Source organism: Nematostella vectensis, chromosome 14 (genome assembly GCF_932526225.1).
Source record: "Nematostella vectensis chromosome 14, jaNemVect1.1, whole genome shotgun sequence".
Classification (NCBI taxonomy): Eukaryota; Metazoa; Cnidaria; class Anthozoa; order Actiniaria; family Edwardsiidae; genus Nematostella; species Nematostella vectensis.
Genome location: NC_064047.1, coordinates 10080236 through 10102253, shown reverse-complemented (window position 1 = coordinate 10102253; position 22018 = coordinate 10080236). Strand labels below are relative to the sequence as shown.

The 22018-nt window shown below is 43.8% G+C and overlaps 4 protein-coding genes and 1 long non-coding RNA gene across 6 annotated transcripts; 3 read left to right on the top strand and 2 right to left on the bottom strand.

The window, feature by feature from the left end:
* Positions 1-2385: 2385 nt before the first annotated feature.
* On the bottom strand, positions 2386-5235 carry LOC5510339 (heterogeneous nuclear ribonucleoprotein R). The gene is made up of 3 exons (XM_032379451.2): positions 4789-5235; positions 3177-3722; positions 2386-2861 (listed from the first exon to the last, which is right to left on the bottom strand). Exons 1-3 carry the CDS (start codon positions 5233-5235, stop codon positions 2631-2633), a joined length of 1224 nt encoding a protein of 407 aa, XP_032235342.2. The 3' UTR covers positions 2386-2630.
* On the top strand, positions 4110-5382 carry LOC125559870. Its single transcript, XR_007306564.1, has 2 exons — positions 4110-4218; positions 5064-5382. It is a non-coding gene; the product is annotated as an uncharacterized LOC125559870 (long non-coding RNA).
* A 1188-nt stretch (positions 5383-6570) lies between these two features.
* LOC116619333 lies at positions 6571-9531 on the top strand. The gene has a single exon (XM_048722104.1). The coding sequence runs from the start codon at positions 6571-6573 to the stop codon at positions 9529-9531; it is 2961 nt and encodes a 986-aa protein (XP_048578061.1).
* A 20-nt stretch (positions 9532-9551) lies between these two features.
* On the top strand, positions 9552-11083 carry LOC116619332. The gene is made up of 2 exons (XM_048722103.1): positions 9552-10026; positions 10098-11083. The coding sequence occupies exons 1-2, from the start codon at positions 9552-9554 to the stop codon at positions 11081-11083; spliced, it is 1461 nt and encodes a 486-aa protein (XP_048578060.1).
* Positions 11084-12046: 963 nt separating this feature from the next.
* Positions 12047-21995, bottom strand: LOC5510355 (PAX3- and PAX7-binding protein 1). Of its 2 annotated transcripts, XM_001630746.3 has the most exons (11): positions 20425-21995; positions 19916-20042; positions 18350-18535; positions 17990-18189; positions 17507-17654; positions 17071-17189; positions 16662-16738; positions 15786-15852; positions 14386-14532; positions 13223-13368; positions 12047-12469 (listed from the first exon to the last, which is right to left on the bottom strand). In XM_001630746.3, exons 1-11 carry the CDS (start codon positions 21865-21867, stop codon positions 12370-12372), a joined length of 2760 nt encoding a protein of 919 aa, XP_001630796.3. In that variant the 5' UTR covers positions 21868-21995; the 3' UTR covers positions 12047-12369. The 2 variants fall into 2 exon arrangements, with proteins under 2 accessions (XP_001630796.3, XP_032235369.2); XM_032379478.2 differs by lacking the exons at positions 12047-12469; positions 13223-13368; positions 14386-14532 and adding an exon at positions 15557-15652.
* Between the last annotated feature and the right edge of the window lie 23 nt (positions 21996-22018).

The window sequence follows — 22018 nt, the reverse complement described above, 5'->3', positions numbered from 1 at the left end:
TGCAGTGTGTTAGTGCATGGCTCACTGTGCACGTGGTCCCTAGGTACAGCTTGTGTAGTGCAGGGTTCACTTCGTAGATGGCCTTAGTTAAAGCTTGCGGTGTGTTGGTGCATGGCTCACTGCGTAGATGATCCCTAGTTGAAGCTTGCGTGGTGGAAATCATCAAAGATTGCTCGCTTTGTAGGTTGTTCCTTGATGTAGCTTGTGTGATGATTCGTTCATTCTATGCTGCACTTAAAAAAGGTTGATCCGAGTTAAGTTGTGTATGCTGTTGTGTGTTTTGCACATACCTTTTGTTGTGGGCTATCCCGATTTTAGGTGCACCTAGTTGCTTGTTTATTATGTGTGTATGCGTATGGCTTGTCGGGTTATATCTACTTCTCTGGATGTGACTTCAATAAGACTGGCGTTTGTAAACCACTTATTACTGCCACATTCAATATCCTGTGATCTCGTCAACAATTTTCAACTGCTGACCCGCTTTCTGGCTTCCGTTATTCAAACAAACGGAGTTAAATCTGGTGCTTTTTAATGTTGAAAACTTCAGTTAAATTGCAAGAAAATATGGCATACGAGTAAGATCAAGTCCTCAAGTTGGCATCAGCCAAGTATATTACTGTGGAAACCGTTGTATCGCGACCCGCGTTTTCAAAACAAGATTTGTTTTTGTCTTTTGCGATTTTCTGTTCCGCCAGTCAAATTATTCTAAGCCAATCAGATTCTTGCCATCTCTCGCCTAGTGCAGTTGCCTGGTTTTCGTCCAGAGGATAGCCAGGGAAGTCCACAAAGCGAGACAGAGATTGGCTCAGAATGGTTTTACTGACGGAACAGAAAACCAAAACAAATCGGTTTCGACAGTAAAAGGTATAATAAAACCCAGAGCAGCTAGAAGGCTTCGATTGTTTCCATCCGCTTTGTATAAGAAAGAACATTTGAAAATATTGTATTTATCTGCTAGATCAAAGGTAATTTATCTCTGTAAACCTGGATGGTTATTCCTCGACAATTTCAACCATTTCACTCCTCAGCGTGCAAGTGCTTATGAATCACTAAATACTTAAATTCACTCTACTAGATGCCCTTCTCAAGGTGAGTAAATTGTAATGAAATATCATTTCACAGCCATCTGAAGACGGTATTCGACAATTCTTACCGAAGATTGTCGAGCAACAAACCCTTTGCTTTTGTTTCTTTTTTCAAGAAATTTAAAAAAAAAACATCCAAAATTTGTTCGGTCTTGATTAACAATGTTTGATTGAAAATGTCTTCTTTGCTTGAATAAGCCAACAGAAATTGATGCATTGTGCGAGTCAACCCACTTACCTCTCCTCAAACCATGAACACAACATGTACAGCACATTACCTTAGAACTCGCATAAATTGGACTAGTTGGGAATAAAAATGTTTTCTACAAGAACAATGTCCCTACCACTGCCATTTTGTCTTTTTAGGGAAAAGCTTCCATGTGTATATATATATATATATATATTTGAAGTGAGGTAAACTTCTTTATTTGTAGTTGGTCGTTTCGACATTTTTTAGCATTAATTTGTCTACTGATATTGAATGAAAACAAGAACAGAGGCGTGGTTGACAAGAGTTTTTTAAGGTTATGAAACACAGTCCATGTCATCTACTGGAAGGGGAGTTTCAAGAGGGAGTTTTTTTTTTTTTTTTTTTCGGCTAAAGCTTGCTGCTGTACAAAACTTTGCCCTGCATTTCCCTTTTACGCGTTTTCTCTATTCAACCTTCATTTTGTCTCACACTTTCTGTCCCCCAAATCTTGTCAAACGCTTATTGCAAAGGCAGGCATTACCCGATAATTTTATGTTTATTTAGAAGCATTTAATTTTGAAACGGGACGTGAGATAACGGTGTTTACCCATGGCTGCACTGTCGAATCCGTTGTATCGCGACCCGCGTTTTCAAAACACGATTTGTTTGGGTTTTCTGTTCCGTCAGTAAAACCATTCTGAGCCAATCAGTGTCTCGCTTTGTGCACTTCCCCGGCTTTCCTCTGGACGAAAACCAGACAGTATCGCGGCAGAAAGCCAGGCAACTGCACTAGGCGAGAGGTGGCAAGAATCTGATTGGCTTAAAATTGACTGGCGGAACAGAAAATCACAAAAGACAAACAAATCGATGTTTTAAAAATGCGGCGTCGCGATACAACGGATTCGACAGTAAAAAAAAATGTGATTATGTATTACATGTTTGTGCTTCGTTGAATGTGTGAAAAAAATGTTAAAATAAATGTATTTCCAATACATGTGTATTGTTTATCTCTACGTAATGGCCGTTCACTTGCTGTAAGGCTTGGTTTCAGATGGTCTCGGGGTTACTAAGTTGTTTGGCAGGCAGTTAGGCCAATAAGTCAAATCATTCTATTGTGACAACATTATTTTTTATTATCTATCAACCTTGATAGTCAACCAGAGCTGTAGCAAGCCTCGAAATACTAGAGCACAGCCACGCCCCTACTGGTCATTTTCTTATTAAAATAATGGGGGAGAACGTGTCCCCATTGCCCTATCCTTTACTACGGCCCTGATAACAAGTGGTATAACATTTGCAAAGAGGCCACGTCTTAAAAGGTTAAAACCTTCACACTCGGATGATGCGTTGAGTTATTACCGAGAGCTCTGTGGTATAGCTAGAGAGACCTCTAACTTGCACCCATCAATGTATGCCCTATTTATTCCGTCAATAGCTTGAACAGCACTTTCCCTCTTGGCAAAGTACACAAATCCGTAGTCCCTTATTTTCCTCACTTTCTCGATTTGACCATATTTGGTAAACACCGCCTTGAGTTGAGTTTCGCTCATTGGAAGTGGAACGTTGCGGACGTATATTGACTTCACCTGTGGAAAAATGTCATTACTGTTACGGTTTGAGCCAGGTTTTCATGTAATCGTCCATCACACATCCAGGCAACATATACAACTAAAAGATGGACCATTAGATACTTTAAAGTAAAAAGGAGATGCACATTTTTTTTTCTTTGTTTATTTTTTGCGTGCGATTTTCTTTCATCGATTCGTTAACCATTATTCATTGCTTTGGATTTTGCGGACCCTAAACCCCCCCCCCCCCCCCCCCCCCCCATCCCCAATGCGTTGTGCACGAATTTTTTAAATTATAATAGTTCGAGCCAGAATCGAAAAAAGGTAATTTACCTTTGACATCACGGCGTCGTCCGGGATCTCGCGAGCCTCTGCCCACGTGACCGCCTCCAGTACCTTTCCCCAAATACGAACCTTGCCATCCGTGAAGCGATGCAGAGCAGAGGCCGCTGCAATATAGTTTGCATACTCAAGAAACACGAAACCCCTATTGAGATCACCATGGTTACCCTGATCACATGACTGGTACACAGTTACGTCTTGGAGATCTGTCGTAACTTTGGAAAATTCCTGAAATATTTCTTCTTTTGATTTTCTCTTAGGAATCCCCTTTACAAAAAGTCGACTGTTTGACCTGGATTTGCAAATTGCAAGCCGTCTTCCTGGGCGAATGTCCTTGTCGTTGAGGGTCGTTATAGCCTGATACGCACTGGTCTGTTTAGTGAAGGTACAAAATGCGAATCCCTTGTTTAGGCCCGTTGCTGGGTCCATCTGGAGTCGAAACTCTCTGATCTCGCCGCATTTCTCGAGAAGAGGGATAAGCTCGTCCTCGAGACAGTCGCGAGGGATCTTGCCAATAAAGACTTCAGTACCTGATTCCTGAAATACAGATACATAAGAATGGCTAATCACGGCGCATTTTCATGCTCGAAAAAGTGGACCTAATTTTTCCGGGGGAGGGGGGGGGGGGGGGTGAGAGCGCGTGAGTTTTCTGATAAAAATCTGACCACCCCAGGACAAAATGGGATATATTTTTTTTTATGCAGTATCTCCACGTGACGTTTATTATCGGGTTTGCCCCCAAAAAAGTTATAGATTCATGACATACCAGAGTGACGTAGAATGCCTGTTTTTTTTTTTTTTTTTTTTTTTATCAAATTCGCTTATGCTTTATAGTTTTGTCTTAAGAGGACTTTCGGCCGTTTTGGGGGATGCGAACGCATCCCCTGCGTACGGTCTTGCAAATTAAGACTTCCTCGTCGGGGCAAATTTACAGGGGAGATGGATTGGATGGCGGTGGAGTAAAATAGAACAATTGGGAAGTGGGAGGGTGTTTTCAAGGGTCAACTTGGAAAATTTGAAAATCGAAGAAGAAGTAAGTATTTAAGTAAGTAATAGTACTTATTCTAGTAGAAATGAAATGGTTGCGATGGCTGTTCATTTGGTCCTGGAGGTCAGACTGTAGGGCGGCGCGTAACTAAGATTTGCCTAGGAGAGGGTGAAGGTTGCACAGTCGTAGCACATGGGAAACGTCGATACAAGATCTGTTTATCAGATTATCACACTTTAGAGACCCCTTACTCAATTTTGTCTGCAAATGAAGCTCGGGAGATCAAAAAAGGGCTCTTAGCAGCAGTCTTGCCATATTTAAAACGAATCTTTTCTGCTTTCTAAACAGACTTTATTTGGGGAGATACCCCCACTGGTGCTAACGTTATTCTAAAGGAAAACCGATAAAACAGATATCCAATTGAATTGCTATGACCTCTAATCAGATAATCAAATATTTGATATCTAATCTGACACCTCACGCCTGAACCCATAACTCATGTCTAGGGAATATTAAAATTGACGGCCTTGCTTGACCGGACAATTCGATCTTGACCCTATATAAATTAAGATCCATTAATTATTTGTGGATTTTTGTTGTTACCCGCTCTCTTACCTCAGTCCAAGTAGTTGGAAAGCCTCTTTCACCAAATCTTGCTGCGGTTCGCCGATACTTTCTCTGTCGCGGAGTACATTCTCTGCTGTAAATCCCCCTTGATAGCAGTTCGCTTATCTTAGCTGGCTCTGGTGTTAAAACCTGAGAGAGGCCTCCAAGCTTCATTTTCTCGCGATAACTTCTCATTATTCCGCACAAGAACGCGCTTTTATTGTTCACGTTAGCAAGATTACTCCGACTGAACTGGTTTAAAATCTCCAATGCATTATTTTCAGGGAATTCCTTCAAAACACTAAGCGCTAAATCGTCCAGAGATCTGGGATCGATATTGATGCTTTCGTTATTAAACATCTTTATCATAAATTCGCACACGCGACAACTCAACCCTTTGGATAACAGCATTTCCAGATCGCGCGTTAAGCCGCAGCTTCGCACAGATGAAGACATGGTGAGTATTTTTATCACCGGCCCAGACACCTGTACTTGAAGAATGGGTTGCGCCAGGGGTCGTGAAGAGAGCACTCGAAAACGTGGGTGTGCCGTGAAGTATCCAATAAACAGGCAAGCAACAGATTGCCTCAAGCGACAGATTGATAAAAAAACGCACTAAAATGATAAATATGGATATCGACTAATGCTAGTACGCTAGAGCACGCAGCAAGCTCAAAGAGTTGGGAAAGAAGAGACGGGGTCGAGGCTTCACCCTTCTCCCCAGTCGCGCGGGGTCTATTCCTCATCTCCCCAGCCCTTTGTGGTTTCTTAGTGGCTAGACCACGAGCAACCCACCCCCCCCCCCCCCCCCCCTCCCCGCATTCCCTCTAGGTAACCGAAATAACGTCTTCAGTACTACTTAGGATCTGCAATATTTATATCCATCACAGCGCATCACAGCTTATGAAATTCTTGCTACACTCGCGAATGCGTGTCAGGTCTTCGCTACGTAAACGGGCAGCATTTGAGGGACATCTTTTTAAATCCTTGCTAACTTGAATAACGAGCTCACGAGTACAGCAGTACGCACTGGTTAAATAATGTCAACCAGCCATACTCCATTGTACCCTGGGTACCAGAGCCTCCAGACTTCTCTCGTCCAGTGACGCACAGCCAAAATGCCGTGACGAGCGAAGCCGGCATTTTGGTTGTGCGTCACTGGACGAGAGAAGTCTGGAGGCTCTGGTACCCAGGATAACTTCATTGTTACTGTTTACATCTGAAAACAAAAAGGCCTATTTGGAAGAAAATGTCGAAATAATCATTGTTTTGAACGATTTACATATGTTGATTTTGCATTTTTCCCTTATGTAAGCGCGGGAGCCCTGTGTCCGAACCGCGCGGGACTAGGGATATGGGCTGCTTTGTAATTTGTACAGTTCGGTTTTGTCCGCCACGAACTACAACGAGTTTGCCGTTTTTTCTTCGTTTAGCATTAAAAATACAGTCCCTTATCAGTCGTCGTCGTCCATAACAAGTTGGTCCTTCCGAGCCGGATGTATTGAAGAATATTGGAGTAGCCAGAATGCCAGAAACCCGGTCGAATGTGGATAATTGCCGAGAGCGAAGAGAAAAGTCGTCAGGTCCAATTGCACGAGGAACATAAACAAGATCAAAGAATTGCTCCCCGACAAGAAAAACAAGTCAAAAGTGAGGCAGTTCGCAAACAACCTTGATGAGGTAAGGGGTAAAGCACGTGAATTAACTGCTGAGCTAGAGGAGCTCGATCCGGAACACATAGAAGCGGACGGGGACTGGTTACAAGACCTAGAGGAAGCCGTAAGTGAGATTATGGGAGAAGTTGTAGATTATTTCAGTGAAGCCGCTAGTTCAGAGCCTGCTAACAGTAGCGATGTCATGGGAAATAGTAATAGAAGCGGTTTGAAGGGAGTTCAGGTCCCACTTTTCAAAGGAAATCGGGAAAACTGGCCATATTTTTGGGGTATTTTCAAGTCCCTTGTGCATGACAATAAAACGCTGAGTGAGCCTGTGAAGCTCGCACATTTGAACAACTCCCTCGCTGACAATGTCAAAATTGTGATTTCGGGTCTAACCGGGGGTCCTGGGGATTATGAGAAGTCTGTCAAGTTGTTAGAGGGAAGATTTGGGGACCCGAGGGATGTGATAGAGGCCCATTTAAACCGAATCACAGACTGGCCTGCTGTTAGGAGTGATGACCGCACGGGGTTTGAGGGGTTTGCAGACGCCTTGCAGGCCGCAGTGTTTGCGCTAGATAACCCTACATTTCAACATGAGCTAAAGAGTCTGCCACTTTGCACCCAGTTAGTGCGCAAACTGCCTGCTGAAGAAAGGGATGAGTGGGTGCGGCAAGTAGAGAGGGGGCAGGTGCAAGAGGATCTAAAGGGGTTAGCTGAGTGGGCGCAGACACGGTCAAAGACACTGCGCATGCGCGAGCGCTATAATGAACAGCCCACAGCTAAAAGCGTGCCCGCAGCTAAAGGTGTGTCCCAACAAAGGCGACACCAGAGGTACCAAACCATGCACGTTGGTGAGAAGCACCAACGAAAAAGTGCCCTATGTGAAAAGGATCACTCCGAGTCAAAATGCCCAACCCTTTTACCAGCAACGGTAGACAAGCGCTGGGAGATGGTTAAGGAGAAAAGAGTCTGTTTTGGCTGTCTCAGGGGGGGACATCAGCGACGTTCGTGCAGTAGATCCCAGAAATGCGGAGTTGATGGTTGTGACAGAGGTCATCATTACCTTTTGCATTCCTTTGCTCCCAAACAACCACCTAGAGAGCCCTTAACTGTTGAACTTCCTCCAGGGGATAAAGAGGTTCATTGCGGGAAAGCGCAAGCCAGCACGCCAAGTGTCAATAAAGTCGCGCTCAAAACTGTTGCAGTACCATTTACCAGTGACTCTGGCCAAGTAGTTATGGGATTAGTACTTTTGGATTCAGGCAGCGAAACTACCCTTGTAAGAACTGGGTTTGCAAAGCAACCTGGGATATCAGGTCCTAGGCAAAACCTAACCGTTGACACAGTAGGGGGGGTTAGTACCACGGTCAAGTCAGAGCGCGTGCATCTACCATTTGCATCATCTGCGGTTAAAGGAACTGTGAGCGCGTGGACATTAAAAAGCATCTGTGCTCCTGTCAGTGCTATTGATTGGTCAGAGGTCAAGCGACGCTATGCGCATTTGTGTGATGTCCCAGTAGAGAACACGGGCAACGGGACGGTTGATGTTTTGTTAGGCCTCGACACAGCAGCCTTAATGGCCCCATTGGAAGTCAGGAGGGGTGGGGTCACAGAACCGTATGCTGAGAAGACACCGCTGGGGTGGGTTATCGCGGGCCCAGTCTCAGACTCCGAGGGTGGGGGAAAGCGCATACTCCGCGCACACGTGTCAAAAGCCGAAGACGACACAAATCACAACCTGCGCATGTTCTGGGAAGTAGACACGTTTGGCGTCCGCGTCGAAGAATCACCACCATACAGCCGCAGCGAACAGAGAGCCTTGGATGCCTTGGATAAGTCATGCCGACTAGTGGATTCAGGTTACGAGTTAGCGCTTTTGTGGAAACCTGACCGACCTCCATTACCTAACAACTACGCCACAGCTTTGGGTCGCCTAGAGTCAGTGGAGCGTCGCCTGCAGAAAGACCCGGAGCTGGCGCAAGGGTATAAGAAAGCGATCAGCGCGTACGTCGAGAAGGGGTTTGCCCGCAAGCTCTCAGATGAGGAACGGGTGGAGGATACAGAGCAATGGCTGCTACCCCATCACCCGGTGTTGTCGCCACACAAGCCTCTTCCAAGAGTCGTGTTTGATTCAGCCGCAGTGCACGATGGGATCTGTCTCAACGACTGTCTAGAAGCAGGGCCTAGTCTACATAACGATCTACCAGGCGTTTTGATGCGTTTCCGTGAACGACCTGTAGCGCTCGCGGGTGATGTGTCAGACATGTTTTGTCATGTGCGCTTGCGTACAGAGGACCGCAAGTACCACCGCTATCTTTGGCGAGATCTAGAGACGGACAAGCCGCCTGATGTTTATGAGATGAATTGCCTCGTGTTCGGAGATAAGTCGTCGCCATGTGAAGCGAACTTTGCCGTCCAGCGTACAGCTGAAGACAACAAAGAGCAATGGCCAGACGCCGCCGCCGTAGTCAAGCGCGAGATATTCGTTGATGACTTATACACGTCCTGTGAGGATGTCGGAGAAGCTGTAAAGCTGCGCGAGGATGTTACCGCACTTATGGCTGATGGGGGATTTCCCATGCGTAAGTGGATGTCGTCGTCTGCCGAGGTGTTAGCTACCGTGCCGGAGAGAGAGCGAGCCGTCCGTAACGAGGCCCTAGAGATGGGAGAGCTGCCGCAAGGTCGAGCGCTTGGGGTGCGATGGGATCCTCAGTCAGACACCCTCGGCTTTGCATTTGCACACGTCGAAAGACCCCCCGCAGAAGAAACAAAACGGGGTGTCCTCAAGAAACTAGCGGGATTGTATGACCCGTTAGGATGGGCAAGTCCATACGTGGTTCGCGCCAAAGTCATGTTGCAGCGTACATGGTCACGTGGCATAGACTGGGGTGAGTTACTACCGTCAGATCTGCGCTTAGAGTGGAGCAAGTGGGAGGCGGAGATGGTTACCCTAAAGTCCTTTGTTGTCCCACGCTACATTTACCGTCAGCCCAGTAGGTTAAGGAAGAAGCAGTTAGTAGTGTTTTGCGATGAAGCATGCGCCGCAGTCGCCTACGTGCAACGTCGACAGTCGGGGAAGTCACGTGTCATCTAGTCATCGCAAAAACGCGCCTCATGCCGTTGAAGCCGATCTCAATCCCGAGAGGGGAGCTAATGGCATGTCAGCTAGCCGTACGACTCGCCAAGGCCGCTTGTGTACAGCTCAGTTTGAGTATGCGAGAGGTGATCTACCTTTCGGACTCCACTACCGCACTGTGGTGGATTCGTGGCGAGCCGAGGAATTTCAAGCCGTTTGTCGCCAACCGTGTAGCTGAGATCTTGACAGAGAGTGACCCCATCCAGTGGCACCACGTACGAACGGAGATGAACATCGCCGATGTGGCAACAAGAGGAGCCTCCGCAGGCGACATACAAGCCCACACAACTTGGATTGAAGGACCGGAGTTCCTGAGGTTACCAGTGCACGCTTGGCCGATAGATGACGTTCAAACCACTGCACAGCCGTCGGAAAAGTCTGAGATGCGAAAGAAGGCCCTGAGAGTGCAGCAAGAAGCAGACGCCCCTTTGATCGACCCGGCTGCGTTTTCCAGTTGGTTAAAGCTGCGCCGAGTTACGGCCTGGATCCTGCGTTTCCTGTATAACCTCCGCAACCGAGATAAGCCCAAGTCGGAGCACTAAGCATTGAAGAGTTGAAGACAGAGGAGCTGTACTGGATCAAGTGCGCACAGAGAGACAGGTTCACCAGAGAAATTGAGTCGTTGGAGAAGGGACAGCCAGTTCCTCGAGCAAGTCGCATTGCAAACCTCGACCCACAGCTTGTAGATGGAGTTCTCCGCGTCGGAGGGAGGATAGACCGGGCCGACATACCATGGGAAACGAAGCACCCGATAATCCTCGACCACGGACAGGACGTCACACGCCTGATAGTCACCGAGTACCATCAGAAGCTTCGCCATGTTGGAGTGGAGCATGTCTTCAACCACCTACGCGAGGGATTCTGGATACTGCGTGGGCGGGCAGAAGTGAAGGAGTGCACCATTAAGTGCCCACTGTGCCATCGCCGTCGCGTCCAGCCGATGACCCAGAAGATGAGTGACCTTCCAGCCGTTCGTCTTGCTGGTGTCAGCACGCCGTTCAAGCATGTAGGCTTAGACTACGCGGGGCCGTTTCAAGTTCGTGTTGGTCGAAATCGCGTGGAGAAGCGTTACGTGTGCCTATTTACGTGCCTGCACATGCGCGCCGTGCATCTAGAGACCGCGCATAGCCTCGATACAGATTCCTTCATTATGGCTTTGCGTCGCTTTCGCGCCCGCCGAGGTAATCCTGTTAGGATTATGAGTGACAATGGTTCGAACTTTGTAGGAGCTGAGCGAGAGTTGAGGGATGCACTCCAAGAGTTGAGTCAAGAACGAATCGCAGATGAGCTCAGTGCGCACGGTGTCAAGTGGGACTTCAATCCGCCTGATGGGCCTTGGTTCGGTGGAGCCTGGGAAGCGTTGGTGAAGTCTACCAAGCGCACGATGAGAGTGATGTTAGGAAACGTCCTTACAGTAGATGAAGTCTTCCGCACTGTTCTCGCCGAGGCAGAGTCTATACTGAACTCGCGTCCACTGGTGTACGGGGGGAAGTGTGTCATCTCCTACTGATGTGAGTGTGCTAACGCCAAACCACTTCCTTCATGGATGTGCGAGTACAAATTCCGCGCCCGGTGAATTCAGCGAGAGAGATATGTCACTTCGTCGTCGATGGCGCCACAGTCAGTACTTGGCCGATCAGTTTTGGCGCCGGTGGAGAAGAGAGTACGTGCCACACCTGGTCCAGCGCGGCAAGTGGCGTGCGATACAGCGCAATCTTCGCCGCGGCGACCTTGTGTTGATCGTGGAGAGAGATGTACCCAGAGGCAAGTGGCGCTTGGGACGAGTTCTGGCACCGATTGCTAGTCCTGATGGTCTTGTGCGATCTGCGGAAGTCGCAACTACGAAAGGAACATTGATCCGACCTGTTGGGAAGCTAGCGCTCCTGGAAGCAAGCCAGGAACAGTGACACTGTTATGACCGAACAGCTAAGACGATAGTTACGTTATTGCTAGTGATATTGAACTGTGTTAGATAGTGACGTTTCACCCCGGATCACGTAACGGGTGGGGGTGTTTTGAACGATTTACATATGTTGATTTTGCATTTTTCCCTTATGTAAGCGCGGGAGCCCTGTGTCCGAACCGCGCGGGACTAGGGATATGGGTTGCTTTGTAATTTGTACAGTTCGGTTTTGTCCGCCACGAACTGCAACGAGTTTGCCGTTTTTTCTTTGTTTAGCATTAAAAATACAGTCCCTTATCAGTCGTCGTCGTCCATAACAATCATTCACAATTACAGTCCGATACTTGAGTAACAATTTCATTGAAAGTATCTCAGATATTCGATTAAACAAGCCGATGGAAATGGATGCCTTTTATGACTCGTTATTGAGCGGGAGCGTAAAATTGCGGCGTGATTATATACAGAGAATTTGAGGGAAGGAATTTGTGCAGAGCTTTCCTAGCAAAAATATAACAAAAAAATATGTTACGGTCTATTCTTGTGAAGGGTAAACACAACAGACTCTCAAAGTTGCAGATTATTTTTCTTTCTTTCCAAAACTATTTTACACAATGGCATGGGTAATGGTTCCCTGCACCCATCCCAGACTTTTCCACGAATACATCATCGCTCTCTGCATCTAATGCCATAGATCTCCCGAGAATACTTCATTGCGCATGCTCGACGGCCGATGCACTATAAGAGGGAGCCCGCAAAGGTTACTGGGTTTCTTAGAATGTTCACTGATATTTCCAGTCACCGATAACGCATCTAAGGCAATACTCGTTAAAGCAACGAATCACGTGATCTTGGCTTTGAATGTTCCTGGATGTACTTGGTCACATGACCTTGACTTATACAAGATCTGACATTCCATACTCTTCAGCTAGCAATTGGGCTTTTTCGGATGCCTTGATTTGTAGCAGAAGCTGAATGACTTTCTTTGTCCCACTTCTAAGAAAAAGTGCAATAAAGAATAGTTCAGGAAATGCGTTGCTTTCATGAAAAAAAGGGAGATGATGGCGATGATGATGATAAAGATAGAAGGGTAATAATCATGATCTTGATGAAAAATAGCCTGCTTGCAGGCGGTACTCATCGCGGAAAACACACTCCGTTCGGTGATCGGGCGCCATTTTGTATTTTGAGTCGCGTTGTTCAAACAAAATGGCGCCCGATCACCGAACGGAGCGGGTTTTTCGCGATGATAACACCGAGTACCGCCTGCAAGCAGGCTAGATGATAATGGCAGTGATGCATGATGACATGATGATGAGTTATGAAAATAGGAAGGTGGTAGGGACATTAATAATGATGATCATGATAGTGGAGATAGTAGGAGACTTCCACTACGAAATCATGTCCTTTTTTGAGAGTTCAACCAACACCGAGCACAGGTGATGGCTATAGCATTCACGCAAATAATAATAATAATTAAAAAATAACAATAATAATAATAATAACAACAACAACAATAACAATAAAGGAATATGATTTCTTAGTGCAAGGCGACTACTGCACTGTGGCGGTGTGGAAGACAGTGATGATAATGGTGGCGGTGATAAAGATGATAAGGTTGAAGTTTTGATGATGGTAGGATAATAACTATCATATTCTGATGATCTTATACAGTTGTGACTGTTTTCCAATATTGCTTGGGAATATCGCTTCTTCAGAAGGTTTAATATCACTTCTGGTTGCTCTGACCTCGCCTTTTTCCTCTCCCCCTCTGAGGCTCCCGCAGACGACCGTTGCATTGAGGTGCCTAGAACCACTAGGAACCGTGCAAACGCCTCCAGTCCAGCAGGAGTTGTGTCCTTGTCTAGCCACGCCTTGGGTACAGCAGACACGATCTGGACACAGGGTAAGATTACAAACATTGCAATATACATACATACATACTTTATATTTGGTCCTTATACAGATTGTGTACATGGGATGAGTTCCAAATAAAATTAAGATAGTTTCACGTGCGATGAAGGACTACGTGTGCTTCGCAACGCAGTGATTTTGGCAATAAATTTTGCTATTATCTTTTGAAGTTTTGTCGGTGGATTAATGAGGAGGAGGAAGAGGTCATTTCCTGACATTCGATTAAACATTAATGTTTGTTGCCATTTGTATGTCTGTGAAAAGTTAGGCTCATCACAAAATTTGGGGCATCTTGTCAGGAAATGAACCTCATCCTCCACCTCACCGGTAGCGCAAATAGGGCATATCCTCTCATTTGCTCTTTTGTAAGGTTTGCAATGGAACCTGAAAAATATGGCCCGTGGGGGGGGGGGGGGGGGGGGGAGGGCTTGTGTCCCCTCATATTTTTTTTGTAAAGCAATTGATGCCCCTTCCATTATTCTCCTAAGTATCTAATTTTGATAGCCATAAAAATTCAGTTCAGTTGAACAAGTATTTTTGTAAAGCAATTTTTTTTCTCCCCCAACATATCTGAGGGAGCTACTACTGTAGGAATCTAGTAGTGATGATAATCTATAAATTCAATCCTCCGCGCTGGTTACTTTTGCAAAGAAATGAGTGCCCCTCCTTTGGCATCTTATGTTGATAGTCATTTTAAATCAGTTCAATTACTCAAGACCTCTTACTTCAGGTATATAATAAAAAAGTAATTTGTCGGGTGATCAAAGCCTTGTGTCAGGTCATCATTGTATTTTTTCCTCATTTTATGTTTTGCGCATGGGGGTAGTGGTGGGGGGTAGGGTGGGGGTGTTAATTCAAGCCTGATGATTATTGAGAGTTGAGCGCTAAAACAAGCATTTATGGAACCTTAGTTTTGATTTTCAGTTATTTCTACTTTGATTAACTCAAAGAAAAGAAAAAACAATATATCTAGCATGGACTTAACATGCTCTACATACCGATTTGCACTTGTCCAAGCTGTCATAGTAGAGGAATGAGTGTTGTAAACCCATCAGCAGATATCTATTGAGAAGGCCATCAATGGCCAGTTCGTGGAGTCGTGCAGGTGCGACCAGCCCATGCCATAAGAGAATGTTACTGAAGAGCTACCAATAGAAGAGGCAAAAAGGTTGATAAGGGACAGACCATTAGACCTAACAGAATGTTACTGAAGAGCTACCAATAGAAGAGGCAAAAAGGTTGATAAGGGACAGACCATTAGACCTAACAGAATGTTACTGAAGAGCTACCAATAGAAGAGGCAAAAAGGTTGATAAGGGACAGACCATTAGACCTAACAGAATGTTACTGAAGAGCTACCAATAGAAGAGGCAAAAAGGTTGATAAGGGACAGGCCATTAGACCTAACAGAATGTTACTGAAGGGCTACCAATAGAAGAGGCAAAAAGGTTGATAAGGGACAGACCATTAGACCTAACAGAATGTTACTGAAGGGCTACCAATAGAAGAGGCAAAAAGGTTAATAAGGGATAGGCCATTAGACCTAACAGAATGTTACTGAAGAGCTACCAATAGAAGAGGCAAAAAGGTTAATAAGGGATAGGCCATTAGACCTAACAGAATGTTACTGAAGAGCTACCAATAGAAGAGGCAAAAAGATTAATAAGGGACAGACCATTAGACCTAACAGAATGTTACTGAAGAGCTACCAATAAAAGAGGCAAAAAGGTTAATAAGGGACAGGCCATTAGACCTAACAGAATGTTACTGAAGGGCTACCAATAGAAGAGGCAAAAAGGTTAATAAGGGATAGGCCATTAGACCTAACAGAATGTTACTGAAGAGCTACCAATAGAAGAGGCAAAAAGGTCAATAAGGGACAGACCATTAGACCTAACAGAATGTTACTGAAGAGCTACCAATAGAAGAGGCAAAAAGGTTGATAAGGGACAAACCATTAGACCTAACAGAATGTTACTGAAGGGCTACCAATAGAAGAGGCAAAAAGGTTGATAAGGGACAGACCATTAGACCTAACAGAATGTTACTGAAGAGCTACCGATAGAAGAGGCAAAAAGGTTAATAAGGGATAGGCCATTAGACCTAACAGAATGTTACTGAAGGGCTACCAATAGAAGAGGCAAAAAGGTTGATAAGGGACAGACCATTAGACCTAACAGAATGTTACTGAAGAGCTACCAATAGAAGAGGCAAAAAGGTTGATAAGGGACAGACCATTAGATCTGACAGAAGGTTACTGAAGAGCTACCAATAGACAAGAAAAAAAGGTAAATAATAATAACATATACAGTATATTTATATCTTTGATGCAACATGACAACTATCCTTAACCCTTTTGTATCTTTTAAGGTATACATAAAATTTTCAGATTTCTTACCTTAAAGCATGACCAAAACTGTCTCTGGAAGAATGCTAATGCCCCAGAGGTTTTATTTTCTAATAGCCTGAGGAATGATTAGAGAGATAATGCATTATTCGCTACAAACAAATAGCAGTTGCTGTAGCCTCTTCATAGGCTTTTGTTGGTGAGAAGTAAAACACCCAATTGTCTGTAAGCAGGCTATAAATGGTATTAAAACTAGAAAAACAGGCAAACTGCTTCTTTCTTTCCTTCCTTCGTCGGTCACTTGGGCTAAGTGGTTCTGTTGTTGTTGTCATTTTTTGTAATTTTGGGTAAAGGTCAATTTTCAATGAGGAATTCAGTAGAGTTATTAAAGCCTTAGATACTGTACATGACTAATCTCCAAAACCATCACCTTGTCTTTTACAGATTAGTTCATAATTTTCTTGACAGCTGTGAATTCGAAATCACTGTTTTGGAGATCTTTTCAGTATCTATACAAAATTCCCATTTCCTATGCAAAATTCAGTATCTATCCCCAAATATGCTAGGGGTAGGCTTAATTTATAAATTCCTGGCAGCTAAGACAGGGGTTTCATTAGGCCCCGGCAGCTGGGGGAAGTGCCAGCTATTTTTCATTGAGCACTGCCTATTTTTTTTTTAAAAAGTCTTGAACTAAAAATGTAAAATAACTTTCACACCCTTTTTATCAATCTTCACCACCTACTCTGAAAGTTAAGAAAGCTCTGTATATGAATAAAAAAATCCTTGTCTTGTCTGGGAATAGCACTTCCAGTAACAAATCATCCAAACAAAACAACTGCTTTTATGTTCTCACTGTCATGTCCTATCCTGGTGAAGGTGGTATGATCGATTATTGCTTATTCGGCAATGATGGTATTCAGTACTTACGGCTTTGGGTATAGTGGTACATAGACATCATCACTCACAGACTTCCTCATCCTCATTATTATAGCATGGAATAATTTCTGTTGATACCACAACAACATATATTATTGGTTCCTCTTGGTTCCTCTTTTATTGAAAATTCCCAACAACATACTGCATGAATTACACAGTCTTCTAAAACAGTAAGAAAAGAAAACAAAAGTGCACAAATGGATAATATACTGGGTTATACAATCCCACACCAAGTTATGATAAGTTTCAGATTAGGGTTAATAAAGATTTGATGAGCAGACTCCAGGCCTGTCTTTGCTTTCTTCTCTATTTCCCCCCTCTCTACCCCTCTTGCTTTCTCCTCTAGTCCCAAGGGTAACATACCACAAGAAACCAGGATCCCTGACTATATATACTGCACCTGTGTAGATTTGTTCTTAGATTGAACAGTAGGGTACTCTACAGCAAGCTTTTCCACCAGTTTCACTGCACATGCTGTCTGCGTAGTGGACAGTGGGTCCCAAACATGCTCCATTAGACCTGAAAATCAGACATTGTTTCCAGTCAACAGTGCATTTACATGTATTTAACTAATAAATGAAGTAGCTACACAAGAGACAACAGCCACCAATTATCATTTTCAAAAATTCTCATCACAGGCCTTGCACATCTTGGGTTTTTTATTCAAATAGACCCAAGATCAATTAATTAAGGAGATTTTGCACTCTTACTAGGAAATGGTACATTACATATACACTCTATGATGAAGTCGATTTTCAAGAAAAAAACATATTGATTTTTTAAAGACACCATTTTTTAAGATACTGGCAACAAACACGGAATCTTGGATTTCTTACCAGTAACCTTTGGGATAACCGTCTTGTCGACTATGCCTGGTATCACTTTCACGTCATCATCGGATGGGTCAAGATCCATTTGACTAGTTAACCCCAGGCCTAGGAGATCTGTGTACCACTGCATGGACTCAAGGTCTTTAGCTCTGGTCTGAAAAGGGTAGACATTTCTTTTTAGGGTTTCCACAACAAATACACTGTACTGACTGTATGTCAAGGATAGCCATTTAGGACAGGGTAATTTTTTTGTGTTTTGAATTATTTGCAATATCTAAACAGGGCAGCTCAGTTCAGCATTGAACCTCTCAAAATACCATAAATAATTTAGTAAGACATCAAAATGCCATTATCCCATGGGTCCCTGTTTACAAGAAAGTTTTTATCCTCCAATGATGGGAAAAATGTTCAACAAATATACACTGCATACAATAGTTTTTCCCCACCCCTTGCAGACCTTCTGTGTCTTTACATTAAACAGTACCTTACCTCTAAAGGATTCCAAGGCAGTAACTCAAGCCTGACAAAGGGTTTAAAGAGCTTTGGCAGGCAAAGGCCAATGTATGCATTCCTGTAGCTGTCTCCACGCAACTGTTTCCACTCCTCAAACCTCGCTCTAATGGCACTTATACAGCTGAACTCATCTACAACATCTTCGAAGATTGTCCTTGAGTCTGAGATCACTTTTTCTAGAAAGAGGTACGAACAAGGTGGGTTTATATAAACTAAAAAAAGAGTTAAATTACCTTGGTTTCAAAGGTAATGACATTACTTTTAATTTAGTGGCTACAATGCACACTCTGAAATCAGAGGAACTCTGAAATTCTTAAGCACTTAAAAGGCCTATACCTGCTTCCTTCCTAAATATAAGGCTATCAGTCTCTGTCTCCTCGTCATCTGTGGACATGCCCTCATGGTAGCTTGATGGAGCTGGGTTGATCTCCCTTTGCCGGCGACGCCGTGTCCTCCTCCCTTCCCTTTCAGCAGCACGCCTTTGTTTAGATGGATCAACCACTCCAGTACTGATCTTCTTGCCTAGAACAAAAGGTAAGTCATTTGAATATTCAGTAAGCCTATTCATAAAAAGCTACATTATTTACCAATTTTTTTCTAATATCAATTAGGTTCCTGCAATAGTCCAGTTACGAGTTCCGTTGTGCCTGCTGGTCATAGGCACAGAGGACGCATAAATACATTGCAAGCCTCGGTTTCAATTGAATCGATTGCAAATACCAGCGGGATCATGAAGTATTCACAAGTTTTTCCATTGTTTTATCCCAAGTTCCAGAGCTGGTATGCGCATGAAATTTGCCTCAAGTCGAGGATTACACTGTTTTTATGCATCCTTAGTCTGTAAGTCCAGCGGTCATAGTGGAACTAGAAATTGGGCTATTAAGAGAAAAAATTTTTACAAGTTGCTGACTTACGAAGCTGCTGACAACATTTTTCTTTGTTTACCTAAGTGCACCCTGGGTACCAGAGCCTCCAGACTTTTCTCGCCCAGTGATGCTCAGCCAAAATGTCGCGACAAGCGGTGGGAGGAGGCTCTGGGTGGGCGAGTAGCTTTTTTTATTTCCAGTCTCGAATTGTACATGCCTAAACCGGTTTTACATGTATGACATCGGTCACGCAACATGAGAGCTGTAAGCTTTCAAAGTTTTGTTGTTATTTTCATTATAAGTATCGCCAAATGGCCCATGGAGAAATTTTCCTGCACTTATTTCTATCATATCTGCAACAGCACTTCTTTAGGCAAGTTTTATTTGTTTACTGACTCTAAGACAAAGAAGGAGCGATTCGTAGAACGTCTGTTTCTTATTCTTTACTAGCAAACATTACAATAAGAAACCACCTGAAAAAGGCAGCTTGGAAAGCTAGAGAATGTAAAGGAATCATTGATAGAGAACTGCAAAAATTCAAATAACAAATGTAAGGACATGTGAGCAATCAAGCGATAGGTTGGAAGCCTCTCGATTCTCCTTATTGAAAACAATAAGGAGAATCAAGGGCTGTTGTCGAAACTAGTGTTGAAATCCATGTGTATTTTGTGTAAGCAAACCAACTACACGCGTTCGAACAGCTGAACTTTCAACGAAACAACAACAACCGTTCTTTTTTTTTTCAAGCTAATCCCAAATATGGTTTTGTGTTACTATGACAATCTTGTTGACCAATCAGCTGTAGAATACAAAATCTGTAATTTCTGGAACTGAAAAAAGCTACTCGCCCACCTAGAGCATCCTTGCTTCGCTCATCACGGCATTCTGCCTGAGCATTACTGGACGAGAGAAGTCTGGAGGCTTTGGTACCCAGAGCACCCAAGTGCCTAGTCTCTAAATGCTTATCCAAGTTCACTCATAACATACAATATTGGAGATACGTTTTTTACAAAGTAAGAAGACTGTGTGTGTCTACCCATTTGTGCCTCAAGATACTCAGTCGCCTGGTCCTTCACATCATCCTGTCTTCGTTGGACAAACCGCTCAGCTCGCTGCCGCAGTAGCCCATGGATTGACTTTTCTAGAGCATCGATGACAGGCACCTAAAACAAAAAGAGAAAGGCTTTATGGATTTATCACTGGGAACCCATGTCCATGCTACTATTGTGGGAAAACCCAGCACTCGCTATCTGTGGCTTTTTTGGACATAGAATTGGTAGGTAGGTGTGTAAATAAACCTTTTTGACATCTAAATCATCAACCTTAAAGTACAGTAACAATACAGTATCATATATTGATAAAAAGCTTTCCACTGTAGCAGTCTTAAACAGATAAAAAATAGAAATAAAGACAACTGATATTGTTATGTAGTTCTAAACATGTTAAACTTCAATCAGCAGCTATATTAAACCAATAGGATGTAGATCCTAAAGATTGATTGACGTTCCTCGACACCAAGGCGCTGCACCTACACCACACACATACCTTCTCGTTAAGGCATTCAATCAAGTCCCGAACATACCCCCTCATCTCTTGAAAAAACGCAAAATTCCTCTCGATATCGCCACCACGCCCTTCCATGTTGTCTATACTCTCTTGAGCAGTCTCCAAATGGGTGACAGTTTTATCTCTTTCGAGTTTATGGACACGGTAGACCTCCTGAAGGGACTCCAATCTCTTGCTCATCCGAGTACATATGGACTCCATGGTTACAACTTGCGGTAAGGGTGGCATTGATGAAGGTACGGAATAGGAGGTATTATTGACCTGTACAGGGGATTCAGTGCCATATCCACCTCCGTATGGATATACGCTAGAGTGAAATGCTTGTGTTGGTTGTTCATAGGCTGATAATACTTGTGATTGACTAGGAATAGTGAATGTAGGTTTTTGTTCCTGTTCTTGTTGGACTTGTGGACCGGAAACTCCTTTGCGAATCTGCTCCTCTTCCCAACGCTTTGTCTCTTCATCATCGTCATCTTCTTCTTCATTCTCGTCACCTCTAACCAAGGCTGTTCGAACCTCTTCTCGCTTTTTTCTGGCATCATGTCCCTTACCCCCAACTGAGAAATTTATTGGCCCATCTTCATCCTCACTCTCGTCATTCTCATCCTCCCGTACTAACCTAGATTTTGCCTCGAATACATTAACCCTCTTTGTATCATCTAAAGGAATATAATCCCCCCCTCTTTCCCCAAGTTGTCTAGCCATTTCTCGTTTCTTCTTCAAGGCATGAATAGTTGCAGCATCTGGAATACTAAATGTATGTTTCCCAATCCCAGAATCCCCTAGTGCCCCATTTTTGCTTTCATTTTCCTCATCACTGTTCTCCTCCTCGTCATCTAGTTTAGACATTTTACTCAGCTCGGCTCTTAGCGCTTCTAATTTTTGGGCAGCTAGAATTTTCTCTTCCTCACTCTCCAGAGCTACGTTGCATCCCTGTTCTTTGACTTTTTTCGTTTCTTCAATGGAGTTATTAACATCAACTTCTACTTTATCCTTCTTTTTCTTTTCCATGGCTAGCTTTATCTGCAGTCGCCTACTCTCTTTCGATTTCTTGACTTTAAAAACTTCAGATTCTTCTTCTCCCTCGTTGTCACCAAAGCTCAATAGCGAATTAGACGAAGTAACTTTCTCGATGTTTGCCTTAGGAATCTTGGGGCCAAACGTCTCAGCTTCCATTGGCTCTCCTTCCCCGGGATCGTCATTTTGAGTTTCTTCATCATCATCAAAGTTTTTTCTTCGCAAATTACGTTTGGCCGATGCTTTTTTGCGAAACATGGCCGCCATTTTTTTTCGAACCGCCTTGGCCGAATGATTTCTGGGTAATTTTGACGGGAAGGGACTAAGGTCGAGAAATGCATAAAAGCATAGGAAGCCCAGATGGGTATTAGGGAAAGAAAACATCTGAACGAAATACGTATCCATTTAAAGAACCAAAATGCTTGATTCAAGTGGGCAATTATGATATCGAAAAAAAATAGGAAAATAATATAATAACAACAACAGCTAAAGCATTAAATGAGCCAGCGGCTATAAACTTATAAAATATGCGTGCTCGCGTCCTACTTGTGAAACC

Excerpts from the sequence above, each read along its gene's own strand:
- LOC5510339 (XM_032379451.2), bottom strand. The coding sequence starts at position 5,235 with ATGTCTTCATCTGTGCGAAGCTGCGGCTTAACGCGCGATCTGGAAATG. Across the intron at positions 3,723-4,788 it reads TTCCAACTACTTGGACTGAG|GAATCAGGTACTGAAGTCTT; the intron begins GTAAGAGAGCGG and ends TCTGTATTTCAG. Across the intron at positions 2,862-3,176 it reads ACGACGCCGTGATGTCAAAG|GTGAAGTCAATATACGTCCG; the intron begins GTAAATTACCTT and ends ATTTTTCCACAG.
- LOC116619333 (XM_048722104.1), top strand. The coding sequence starts at position 6,571 with ATGGGAGAAGTTGTAGATTATTTCAGTGAAGCCGCTAGTTCAGAGCCT.
- LOC116619332 (XM_048722103.1), top strand. The coding sequence starts at position 9,552 with ATGCCGTTGAAGCCGATCTCAATCCCGAGAGGGGAGCTAATGGCATGT. Across the intron at positions 10,027-10,097 it reads CGACCCGGCTGCGTTTTCCA|CCCAAGTCGGAGCACTAAGC; the intron begins GTTGGTTAAAGC and ends AACCGAGATAAG.
- LOC5510355 (XM_001630746.3), bottom strand. The coding sequence starts at position 21,867 with ATGGATACGTATTTCGTTCAGATGTTTTCTTTCCCTAATACCCATCTG. Across the intron at positions 16,739-17,070 it reads CTAAGAACAAATCTACACAG|AAATTATTCCATGCTATAAT; the intron begins GTGCAGTATATA and ends TGGTATCAACAG. Across the intron at positions 14,533-15,785 it reads AGTTTTGGTCATGCTTTAAG|CTCTTCAGTAACATTCTCTT; the intron begins GTAAGAAATCTG and ends TTCTATTGGTAG.